The sequence below is a fragment of the Lithobates pipiens genome, unplaced genomic scaffold, assembly GCF_037356315.1.
Source record: "Lithobates pipiens isolate NorthernLeopardFrog02 unplaced genomic scaffold, aLitPip1_a1.2 Scaffold_16, whole genome shotgun sequence".
NCBI classification, from domain to species: Eukaryota; Metazoa; Chordata; class Amphibia; order Anura; family Ranidae; genus Lithobates; species Lithobates pipiens.
Genome location: NW_027507748.1, coordinates 392956830 through 392969909, shown reverse-complemented (window position 1 = coordinate 392969909; position 13080 = coordinate 392956830). Strand labels below are relative to the sequence as shown.

Genomic DNA, 13080 nt, shown 5'->3' with positions numbered 1-13080 from the left:
TATAGTACCGTGCTCAAAAGTGCTAGAGAAACTTTGAAAGAAACACTTCTCCTATAGCCCGACGGGTTTAGAGAATCTTGCAGTATATTCCTTCTTCAGGGGCATAGAGAAGGTAGAAGTTGTTGAAAGTACTCAGAAACGGAAAACAAAATATGAGGTTCAAAAACATAAATAGAGCAAAAATTGCGCCAACATGTGGAACACAGCAGCCGAAAAAAGTGCACATACCAGTACGCAGTACTGTGTCATAAAATCACATATTGCTAAAAGGTTGAAAAGGAGCTGAGCAAATAAGGAAACGCATTTCCTTTTGAAAAATTACCAAATGGGTGGGGAAGCCCCCAGGTTCAAGAAGTCTCTCACAAGGATCCCCAGAACGGGTCTCCGCAGCCAACTCAAAAGAGCCTGATGTAGGACTGGCACCGTGGATAGTTAGTCCTGTTAGAAAAAAGATATTTGAACATAATGGCACATATGGATCAATGTAGAAGGGGGGGGAGGAAAAACCATTAATATTATGATTGCGGATTAAATGGCGAAACCAGAGAGTACATGAAGAGTTTAAACATTATTAAGATTATGTAAAATAAACCAAAGAGGTTTATATCCTCCTTGGTGTGTGTGTGTGTGTGTGTGTGTGTGTGTGTGTGTGTGTGTGTGTGTGTGTGTCTATATAATATAGTATATGGGAATATGGAGATTCCACACTATGGCAACTATTCAATGTAAAAATGGCCAGAAAAGGGGAAGAATCCTCAGTTTTGGTCCTTCAAACAATGAATTAAATGAAAAACCAAGAGGAGGAGGGCAGGATTATTAAAGCCCATAGGGTATTGCATAAGGTATAAAAGAAAGGTTAGAACAGCAGCATCCGCAAGGAGCAGGCACACGTCCAGAGTTATAAGGGGACGGTGGCGCATGCGCAGGGCTCACATTAACAGCATTGTGACATCACACGCTGTGCAAACAGCGTTGCATACACCCATGTGATGACACTGTTGGCGTGTAATGCTGTTTACATGTCGATCGATCATGGCAACCAGAGTGCCAGTGTTGATGTCAGAGGTGTCACGGCACCATGCGCCGACAATGTCAAAGCACAACAAGGGCATGAGTAAATACAAGGAAACTCCTCCTAAGCCGAAAACTGGCCAGCACAGTAAAAATAGCCACCTTGGATGCCGAAACAAGAACAGAAACATGCACAATCGGGACTACATAGAGAATCATCAAAGGTGCCAGTAAATACAGAGGGGCTCAGAGGAGTGTCAGGCTGCCGAGAAAACAGGGGAATCCCCAGAGCCATGCCTGCACAGCACCCCCCCACTAGATGAGTGGGAGGGTGCCATGAACATACAGCCCACCTGCGTACAATAAGCAGCAAATGCAGGGAATATAGCAGAGTCCCACCGGGAGGTGGGTCCATGCGACGCCCCTCAGTGTCATGTACATAAAGGCCCACCCCACAAAGGGTGTGGGACTTTGTGTGCTGGGAGGGGACAAAAAGAGCCAAGGTGGCTGAGGGAAAGGGGGAATGGCCTGAACCTCTAAATAAACATTTCAGGAATACACCCATAGGGAGAAATGGCTGTAAGATAACTAGGAAATAAAAATGCTAGTTGGATCAAAATAATGGTATGGATGTGCATGCAGACACGGCTGGAATGTGCCCATGGTACGCTTAGCAATGGTGATCCTGGCAGCAGATAGCAACATCACAGATCAAACAGCATTCTGAAATAATTTGATGGTAAAAAAAAGGATAAACAAGGAATGGGTAGAGAGGGAATGGTACAGGAATGACAACAGCGCATAAATTGGAAAAAGCATGGGAATACAGAATGAAAAGTATTAACATAAAAATAAACATTTAAACATCGATAATATCTATTGTTATACCAATGAAGAATGGCATACTTGTACTTGTATACTTTATACTGAAGGAAAGCAGTATCTAGAGATTATAATTTAAATGGCAATCCACATTGTCAGCACCATAGACAGATTTAAAGAGAGCCCAGATGTACGGAAGTGACCATCCAAGAAAGAATGTATCCACAGAGGATCTGAACATAAATCTATTCCTTTTCGCATCCCCCTGAGGCAAAGCCCTCCAAGAAGGGACAGTAGCTCAATTGAGTATTAAGGCCTGGTGATAGGGTAGCATTAAGCTCAGCAATCCACCATTCTTCACGTTGGAGTAGAACTTTGTTCCAGTCACCGCTTCTGTTGTCTCGATGTACCCGATCCAAGATGGTAAAATGTACACGGGGAGATATGCCCTGATGGCAATCTCTCACGTGTCATCCAAGAGGGAGGTCGGGATTGGCACAAGTCATGCTGATGATGTGTCTTGTAGCCCTTCTCTAAAATTCGAGTTTTTTGTTTTGCCTATATAAAAACATTGGCATGTCAATAGACGACCCCTGCAGTTTTTCAATTTGCGTAATGTTTGGGTTTGTTTGTGGATTTTGATCTTTCAATGAATGGGCTATATGTATGTAATGGCTGGGGTTGTAGATATATGTTTAAAGTTGGATCAATCTGTAGCAAATGCTTATGGCTTTGTGTTGGTATAAGTTGTGATTAATCATGTAGTTTTGTGTTTTGGTATCTCATTTTTTATTGGAAAAGAGCAAGTCCTGTCGTAAATGTCCACGTGCTTGTCGAAAAGCCTTTTTAAGGCATGTCGCAATGTAGCCTCGATCAAGGAGTCTGTCTCTCTGAGTGAATTTGCCTCACAACGAAACGAATCAGTAGAACAGTTCCTGCTCGGATTCAAATACTGACTATATAGAATTGATATTCGTGATCGAGGATGCAAGCTAGATGCATGCAGGATGGTATTCCCAGCAGTTGGCTTGCTATACAGGCTGCTGGAAAGAGACCCATCCTGCAGCTTAGAGATGGTTACATCAATCACTTTTTTTTTTTTTTTTTTTTTTTTTTTTTAGATGTATCACTAAAATTCATTGTGAAATGTAGGATGGAAATCTTGTTATTCATGACCTGAACGAATGCGTGCAGGGCCTCAGACGTGCCATCTCATATCATTAAAATATAATCGATATATCTAAACCATGAAACGACATGGGTCGTGAAAGATGCCAAGTCATCTCTTAATAGAAGACAACATTCCCACTCCCCCAGGTACAGGTTGGTGTAAGATGGGGCACAGCAAGTCCCCATCCCCACCCCCTGCACCTGGAGGTAGTGGGACCCATCAAAGGAAAAGACGTGTGTTAAAATTAAATCAAGAGCCTCTATTATAAAGGTATTGAATTTGCGGTCATCTTTGTGATATGTCATGTTTTACAGAAAGAAGACCGAGGTTGTGAGGAATCCTATATCGTATAGCTCCATTCCTCACGACCTCTGTGCAGGCCAGTCAAGTTCCTCCACCCAAAACATGCTCATCCATGTCTTTATGGACCTTGATTTGTGCACTGGTCCAAATCATTTGGTGAAGGAGGGATTATGGCGTTGTTTGTTTTTTCAGGGGTTGGGCTGGACCCCTTAAATCCAGTGAAGGGAACTCTTAAGGCGTCAGCTTACCAAGACATTTTGGACAATTTCATGCTCCCAACTTTGTGAGAACAGTTTGGGGGTGGCCCCTTCCTGTTCCAACATGACTGCCCACCAGTGCACAAACAAGGCCCATAAAGACATGGATGAGTGAGTTTGGGGTGAAGGAACTTGACTGGCTTGCACAGAGTCCTGACCTCAAACCGATTGAGAACACCTTTGGGATGAATTGGAGTGGAGACTTGAGCCAGGCCTCACAAATGCGCTTCTGGAAGAATGGTCAAACATTCCCATAGACGCACTCCTAAACCTTGTGGACAGCGTTTTCAGAAGAGTTGAAGCTGTTATAGCTGCAAAGGGTGGGCCAACTCAATATTGAACCCTACGGACTAAGACTGGGATACCATTAAAGTTATGTGTAAAGACAGGCATCCTAATACTTTTGATAATATAGGGCAGTGATGGCGAACCTTGGCACTCCAGATGTTTTGGAACTACATTTCCCATGATGCTCAAGTACACTGCAGCGTGGATGAGCATCATGGGAAATGTAGTTCCAAAACATCTGGGGTGCCAAGGTTCGCCATCACTGATATAGTGTGTCTCAAATGCAGTTGGTATTTGAGATCATGTGGAGCTATGCTTTTCAAGTAATCCCCAAGGAAATTCATAAAATACAGTTCCCAAAAGAGGCAAATGGCCAGGTCATTGTAGCCTCTGCCCTTCAAAACGGGTACATGGTAATCAAACAAAAATAATTTTATTTACAGAACAGGGGCAACACGTGCATTAAGGGTACACAGGCACCACCCCCTCTATCCTCGCCACCCCCCTATATGCATAATGGATAGATTCATGCATTGCGTGAATCTAACCATGGCCGCCGCTGCCTCCCCCTATTCAGACGTCCAGCCCCTTTTCGGATGCCTGAATTACAGCAGTGTTTTTTTTTTTTTTTTAAGCACCTGATTTGCACCATAGGCTCTAATAGGCTTCAAAATAAGGTGGACTCGGAGCGCAGAGCATTCTCGGAGTCCACCCAGATGTGAAAAGCAAATGAAGTCCAGGTTGCACAGATTCCTTGGGACTACCATTGGACTTCACGTACATTACAGCTCCTAAACTTGTGTTTAGGAGCTTTTTAGTGTTTTTTTTGCTGAAGCTCCTAAACTCAACATCCTAAAAGCCTATGTGACTATGAACACATAGGGTTTAGGATCGTTTAGGAGCTGCTGCAGTTAGGGGAGGTTGAACCTCCCTCTCCTGAACGCAGAAGAATTGCGTTCAGGATAGGAACGTTTGGACTGCGATTTTGCAGTTTTTTTGCATTTTTTTTATAGCCGGTGGTAATGCAAGGTTATGTGTACATGAAGCCTTACTTATAATAGTTCCTCTGCTTATTTGTTACTTTAATCACTTTGTATTGTTTAGTGCATTTCTATTTCATATAACGGTGAAAGAGGCGATTGGATGTTATAAAGACAGCATGGTGCACATTACTTATAATATTAGCATTTTTGTCTTTTTTTAGACAGTCGTACATTTAGCTCTACTCTTACAACTACTGTCCCTGACAGTAGTGCCAGCTTGTCATCCAGTATTCCTCTGTCATACCGTTTGACTTCAAACTGGATAAAACTGTTGCATGGTCTGTATATCACTAATCCTAACTGCTGCTGCTGATTCTGAGGAATGTCTGTTGGGGGGAGGACAGGAGTAAGTATCATGTTTTATGTTCTAGGTCAGGGTGTCCAAACTTTTTTCAAAGAGGGCCAGATTTGATGAAGTGAACATGCATGAGGGCCGACCATTTCGCCTGACATTCTTTAACCATTAAAATTCGGTCTAAGTGTGTTTGTTTGAGGAGTTATACACTGCCCAGCAAGAATTCTCTTGCCTTTGTGGCTTTGTATGGTGAAGAGATGAACTCATGTGTATTATTTGGATATACCGTATTTATTGGTGTATAGCACGCACATTCACTTTAAGAGGGAAGTTTCAGGAAAAAAACGTAAAATTTTAAATAAAGAACTGTGAATCAAAATAAGGGTCAGTGCCCACCTGCAGCACCCACCATTGCCAGGAATGCAGCGCCCACCATTGCCAGGAATGCACTCACCATTACCATCAGTGCAGACTTGGAGGGAACATGGAGGGGGCAGGACGAGCGCCAAAGATATCCTACAGAAGAATCTCCTGTTTACACAGCGGCCTCTTTAAGAGAAAGTCCCGCCTCCTTTGATGGACAGTACAGTTGTCCAATGGCAGCGCCAGAGATGGGACTTCCTATTACAGAGGCTGCCGTGTAAACAGGAAATACTCCTCCTCTGTGCGCGGCACTCGTGCCGCCTCCTCCCTCCCAGGCAGCCAGCTTGTATATCTTTTTTGTGGCCCCGACGCTGGGAGATCGTCGGGGGCCACAAAGATATACATGTTTAACCACTTCAGATCCGCGCTATTGCCAAATGACGGCATTAGCGCGGACCTACATTTCCGGGACTACGTCTATTGACGTCGTCCCGGTTACGAGCGGCCTGCGCGCCCCCTGAGGGGCGCGCGCGGCGCGCTCTGTGATCGGCGAGTCCGTGAGACTCGCCTGATCACCGATCCGTGTAAGGGGTCGATCCCGACCCCTTATCACGTGATCAGCTGTCAGCCAATGACAGCTGATCATGTGATAGAACGGAGCCGGTAATCGGCTATTATTCCTCCTCGCGCTGACAGCGCGAGGAGAGAAAAAAAAAGCCGATCACCGGCGGCCGTGATCGGGACATCAGTCCCGATCACGGCCATCAATACAAGGGACCACCTGCCACCTGCCTGTGCCCACCTGCCTCCCGCAGTGCCATCCTGAAGTAAAATAAAAGCAAAAGTAAGTGCCCCCCGTCAGTGCCCCCTGTCAGTGCCCATAGTGCCCACAGTGCCACCCCACAGTGCCACCCACAGTGCCACCCAATCTGCCTCAAAGGTGCTGCACCCCAGTGCCGCCCAGCAGTGCCGCCCATCAGTGCCCAGCAGTGCCGCCCATCAGTGCCCAGCAGTGCCACCTATCAGAGCCACCTATCAGTGCCCATCAGTCCCATCTATCTGTGGTACCTATCCGTGCCACTTATCCGTGCCACCCATCCGTGCCATCTTATCTGTGCCCATCTTTGCCCATCAGTGCCGCCTTATCTGTGCCCATCGGTGCCACCTTAACTATGCCTTTCAGTGCCCACCAGTGCAGCCTATCAGTGCCCACCAATGCAGCCCATCAGTGCCCACCAATGCAGACCATCAGTGCCCACCAATGCAGCCCATCAGTGCCGCCTAATCAGCGCACTTCAATGAAGGAGAAAAATGACCCGTTTGCAAAATTTTATAACAAACTATTAAAACATGATTTTTTTTTTTTTTTTTTTTTGCATCTTTTTTTGTTTGTTTAGCAAAAAATAAAACTCCGAGCTGTAACTAAATACCACCAAAAGAAAGCTCTATTTGTGGGAAAAAAATGATAAAAATTTCATTTGGGTACAGTGTTGTATGCCCGCGCAATTGTCATTCAAAGTGCATCAGTGCCGAAAGCTGAAAATTGGTCTGGGACTGAGGGGGGTTTAAGTGCCCAGTAAGCAAGTGGTTAAATAACCAGGCGGGCCATTCAAAACCGGGCTGTGATTGGCCCGCGGGCCAGACTTTGGACATGCCTGTTCTAGGTGGATCGTCATGTCCCATAATAGTGCAGAGATAAGGTTAGCACAGTGGACCACAGTTCACACTCCTTGATCAAAAATGTCACTTATCTTGCATTCAGCTGCCATCCTTGAGTATGGGCTTATCAAGCTTTGCTCCATATTTTCTCATTTATTCATTAATGGAAACATTACCTGAATGAAACATGGTGGCAACCATTGGTGATTTCCTTCTGAAAGTGCTAGTTGCCTAATGACTCCACAGGCTTTAATACTTTTGGGTGGCTATACCAGAACAATTACTGTAAGTTGACCAGGAAAGTCAGATTAGTCAGATGTTCCAGGTCTGCAACACAGATTATTGAAGTGGAGGGTCAGCAATGGCAGCCGCCACGTTTCCCTAGAAATGTCTCCTTTAACCACTTCACCGTTTTCTGGTGATCAGGGGTTTTTTTTCTTTGGGATTGCTTGTTACAGTGATGAACACTGTAACGGGAATCATTTGAACTGTCATGAACGGCTTTCATTCATGACTCATTGTTTGCAATTGTGATGCTGTGATTGGCCCACAGTTATCACTGTACAAGGTGCTGTGATTGGTCACCAGTGATCATATGGTACCTGGGCCAATCACAGATCACATACAGAAGTAAAAAATGATGTCATTCCATTAATGGCTGTTGTCCCGTGACTTTTGGGTACATTGTGGTGCCTGGGGGAGATGCTAGCAGTAAGCAGTAAATGTACTGTTGGTGGTCGGCAAGTGGTTAAAGCAAACCTGTCAGTTGTTTTCCATTCTCTAACCAATACTTCATTACGGGAAGTGGAAAAAATCTGAAAGAGGCTGTGGCATTAGAATAGAGCTATGGTAAGACAAGCCGACTGAGTCCTATATCGGTGAACTCTCATTTCAGTTTTAAGTAACCTGATCTTAGGTTTTCATGTTTTCTTCTCAGTACTTCTGTTTCCCCCTTTAGGTGTTCCCTCTGTCCTTATACCTACTCCCACTAACTCCCATAAAGTAACCATGTCTATTCATGAATATTTCGTATTCTTTCTTTTGAGTCTAGCAGATGTTCTGAGATGGGCTCTGATTATGTAACATGCAGTTAAACAGGTTCTTCCATGTTTATTCATTGTCTATTAAGTATAGACTTGTATAGAAATAATATAAACATTATCTGTGGTAAGTAAATCACTATGTGTGTTTTATTATACAGGATATTGGAATGTATGTGAACAAACCGTTGTTCTCCAAGGAGCACTGCTTCTAGCAGAGAAACTTGCTGTACACAAATCATTACTGGAATTTAAGAAGCCTGACTGGCCTCTCATTGAGAAGCCAATAACTGATGCTCTAAGGGAAATCAGCTCAGGTACCTGGTCACAAAGCCATGGATGGAGGAAAAGAGCCATTGCTATATTTTGGGCCAAAATCATTTCTTGCCAGTCACAGCTGTCCCAGGATGCCGAACTGGACATCGAGAGGAAGTGGAAAGAGGATGTTTTCTTTCCAGTGGGAAACATGATGCCAAAAATAAATAATGCATTTCTGTATGAACTGCTGAAAGCTACAAAAGCAGCAGATATATTTGCAGAGCTGCTCTTGGCACTGCCAGCAGATTTTTGGGTGAATGAACTATCCTTGTTGCTAGACCATCTTTGTGATGAAACCTCTATAGAGGATGTGACTTTCTTTTTGGATGTTTGGTGGGAACTAATGAAAGGTTATAAGCACAGACAGGATGAGACTGTTAGGTTATTTTCAGCTGTTACATATCAATACTTGTCTAAAACAAATGATGAACTTTTGCCAAGCTCAAAGAGATTTAAACCTGACCCTGAGCAAGTTTTACCTCCAGATAGTAGTTTCCTTGCAGAAATTCTGGATAGACTTCATAAAATTAGGCCATACATCGCTAATGCCAAGCTGAAGTGCTACACGATTGCTAACTTAGCAGACATGTTATGCTCCTCTGCATTCCTGGAGAAAGAGTCCGGGCATCTTCCCGTAAGGCAGTATTTGGAGAAACTGGTTGCTGTTCTTTGTTTTTGTAATGCTGGAACCAAAAACCTCCATCCCCAAAGCTACCTCCCAAAAATGATAAGGGAAGCAGAGAGGGTTGTTCAGAGTGGAAACATAGCTTCCAAATTTAGATTAACAAAAGAGGCTCAGCACTTTAGTTTAAATTTACTCCAAGATCTGCTTCTTCAGTGGGGAGAAGAACTGCACAATTATATTAATAACAATGAAGATATTGGGTACGAGTGTTACAGGATGAACAGCAGCCTAGCATCCTTGCAGAAAATTCTGTTTGCATCGGAATGTCCAGAGCAAAAGGAGAATGGTTTAGAAATGGCAAAGTATATCACCAGCCTACAGGAGAAGACTGCAATGGGTCAAATAAAATACACAAGAAATGACGCTGATGCAATGGCAGCCGTTGCCATGAACATAATTAAGGATAAGATGGACCGCTATGAAGAAGTTTGCGACTTATTTGCTTCCGAAGTTGCCTGGGCATTTACTAATTACTGGTTCGATTGCCTTAACAAGAACAAGGAACTGTTTCGGGATGCAGACCTGATTTTTAAATTACTGGAAACTGTGGATAAAGCTACATCGACGCAAATCAATCAAAATATCAAGCAAATTGAAAAGTGTGCCAGTATTGTTTTAGATCTGTACTGTGATCTCCCTTTAGAAAAGATGAATAATGTGCTTCTAAAAGTGTTATGTAGATGGGGAAAGAAAGGGCTGTCTCATTGTATGATGGCATTTACAGATCACTTCCAGGAAGAGCTCAACATGACATTCAATCAGATCTCCCAGAAAGTAACAAATGACAACCCGGTTGCTAGAGTGGCCAGACTGGCTTTGTTGCACCCTGAACAAGTGGTCAGCAAAGCATGTCACATTGCTGTAACCAACCTTGGTGCTCATGTCTTTTTATCAAAGATACTGATTTCACTTCCTGCCTTAGGTTTTAGGAATTCTAATAACACAGAGGTGTCTGACTCATTAATATGCCAGTGCTTGATGGAAACCTGCTGGGGCAAACTTTCTTCAGATAAGGAAGAAAGTCAATTTTTATACTTGCTGACTTATTTAATGGGATCTTCTGAAAATGCAGAGAATAACACAGCATCTCTACTGCAGCCAGCAGAAGTGGTAAGGACATTTGTTCTTCCATACCTACTTGATGAATGTGTTCATTTGAAGTCCTGTTTACATATTCTTCAAAAGGCACTTGCTGTAGAGAATCCAATAGATACCTCTGGCAAGCACTGGGTTCTCTCCTGCTCACCATTTCCACTTATGATGTCTCTATGTAAACTCCTCAATAGCTATAGTAGGTGCTGGCAGCATTCTGATCAACCATATTGCCTTACGTTGGAATCCAAAGAGTTAATCATTGAAATTCTTACTCAGCTATATATTGTGATCTTGCCAGAGGCTAATAATAGTACAGAAACCTGGAATAAGTCACTCTTCTGGCTACACAGAAAAATGGAGCACTTAGATTGGGTTGTACGGTTGAGAATGAAGCCAATATTTGGAAAGCACTTCAAGTATGAAGTCCCAGCTTCTTTGTTTGAGGTTTGCAAACTTTCAGAGGATGAGTGGACGACACTTCATCTTCCAGAGTATGGACTGGGAACAGGTCTTTTGGCTTGGATGGAATGCTGTTGTATATCAAGAGATATGAAAGACCAAATGCTGTCCCTTTTGTGTGTTAACATAGAGGACCCAGAGGAGGTAAATTTCTTTAGCAAGGGGTTCTTGGTGGCCATGGTTCAAGTCCTTCCTTGGTGCAGTTCAACTGAATGCAAGCTTCTCAGTGAAGTTGTGAGGACTCTCCTGGAAAAACAACTTCTCCATGTGCCATATACTCTTGAATATGTGCAGTACATGCCTCTTCTTAACCTCCGGCCATTTGCCTACCATCTGCAGTACTCTGTCCTCCTCTTACGAGTTTTCCAGCTCCTCTGCAGCTCTAGCTGTTCTAATTGGCTTACCCTTGATGGCCAAAAGCATATCGCAAGGCTTTACAGCGGCTGCGTCTCAGATATATTAGATGGGGTTAAAAAGCAGTTGTTGGACTGTAGTCTTCAGTTGCAGAAGGAACAGAAAGAAGCAGAATATGTTCAGGAGGTTTTGTTCATTTATAGTCAAGTATTCTGCCATGTCCTCCATATTATAGCAATGATGTTGGAAAACACATGTGAACCTCTTTTCTTTTTGTCCCTTGAAATTCTTTCCTTGTATGAGACCCTAAGAGCTAGTGATACTTCTAAAAACAGCTTGCTGAGAAAAGCAAATGATAGACACTTCTTAAAGTCCATCACTGCAGGCGTGAGTAATGAGCACCATCGGGCCACTCTGATGCAGAAAATTAACAAACTTTAAACAGCAGGTGATTGAAAAGGATCTGTAAGTGTACAAGCTAAGAACTATTACACAGACCAGTTTAAATCAGCCATAGAAAATAAGTCATAACATTTGTTACCTCATTTAGCATATGCACATTACAACTCATGACATGGTTTATACTCCTAATGCAAGCAATCAAACCAGTGTCTGATTTAAATACTACATTATAACATCCATTTGAATAAGTATGCAAGTTAGAAGCCCTGACTTATGCTTTGCATAAGCATTTTCAAATATTGCGGCTACAAACAGCCAGTCAGCTAGAATTAAGAAGTTAAGCATAGGTTAAACCCATATTTCTGTCTTTTGGCTCCTTAGTTTTAACATTTTACTTAATTAATTTTGCTTGCCACAAGTAAGTGTCCACTAGCAAATTATTTGAATCAAAAGGTGTTTTTTTTTTTTGTTTTGTTTTTTTGTTACTATGAATGACTTTGTTTTGAATACCATGCACTGTTTATATCAACTTGTTTGACTAAATAAAATATTGATAACTGTGAATGTCGTTATTCAAAATTACAACATTCATTTTATTTGTAGTATTTAATTTTAAAGTGGACCTTTGCCTTCTTTCACTAAATCACACATCAGCAGACAGCTCGGCATGCTGATATGAAATCATCTTACATTCATTAAACATTTTTTCATTTTACTTACAATTACTGTTTCATGCTTTCTGGTTGAGTGAGGCGATGGTGATATATGCAGGTCCTCAAAGATGCATCCTTGGAAGGCTTCATGACCAGTGCCTTCCCCCTTGAGAGGGATCAAGATCAGGCTCGGGTAAGTGTAAAGTGGGGCTACATGCAGAAGGTTTTTTACTTTAATGCAGAGAATGCATTAAGGTTAAAAAAAAAAAAAAAAAAAAAATATTCTGTTTTTAGAACAACTTTAAGTATACATGTTATCAAGCTATAGGGGGATTATTGAGGGGAAACTTTTTTTTTTTTAAACGAAAGTGTGTTTCTGCACTTTAGTGTAATGAGTTAAAGAGCTGCACCTATATATCACCCAAATACCAAAAGTTAAGTGAAAACATGTACTGTAGCTCACAAAAGTGCGTACAACCCTCACATTTAAAAAAAAAAAAAAAAAAATTGTATTCTATCTTTTCATGTGACAACACTGAAAAAATGACACTTTGCTACAATGTAAAGTAGTGAGTGTACAGCTTGTATAACAGTGTAAATTTGTTGTCCCCCCAAAATAACGCAACACACAGCCAATAATGTTTAAACCACTGGCAACAAAAAAAAGTACATCCCTAAGTGAAAGTGTCCAAATTGGGCCCAAAGTGTCAATATTTTGTGTGGCCACCATTATTCACAAGAGCTTCACAGGTTGCCACTGGAGTCCTTTTCCACTCCTCTATGATGACGACACAGAGCTGGTGGATGTTTGAGACCTTGCGTTCCTCCATCTTCCGTTTTTTTTGAGGATGACCCACAGATG

The 13080-nt window shown here is 42.5% G+C and overlaps 1 protein-coding gene across 1 annotated transcript in view; it reads left to right on the top strand.

Moving 5' to 3' along the window:
- Nucleotides 1–12129, top strand: part of GEMIN4 (gem nuclear organelle associated protein 4) — a 20728-nt gene extending 8599 nt beyond the window's left edge. The window contains exon 3 of the mRNA XM_077482294.1: nucleotides 8414–12129. Coding sequence (XP_077338420.1) covers nucleotides 8414–11604 — 3191 coding nt within the window. The 3' untranslated portion in view covers nucleotides 11605–12129. The remainder of the gene's footprint in view (nucleotides 1–8413) is intronic.
- Nucleotides 12130–13080: the final 951 nt, after the last annotated feature.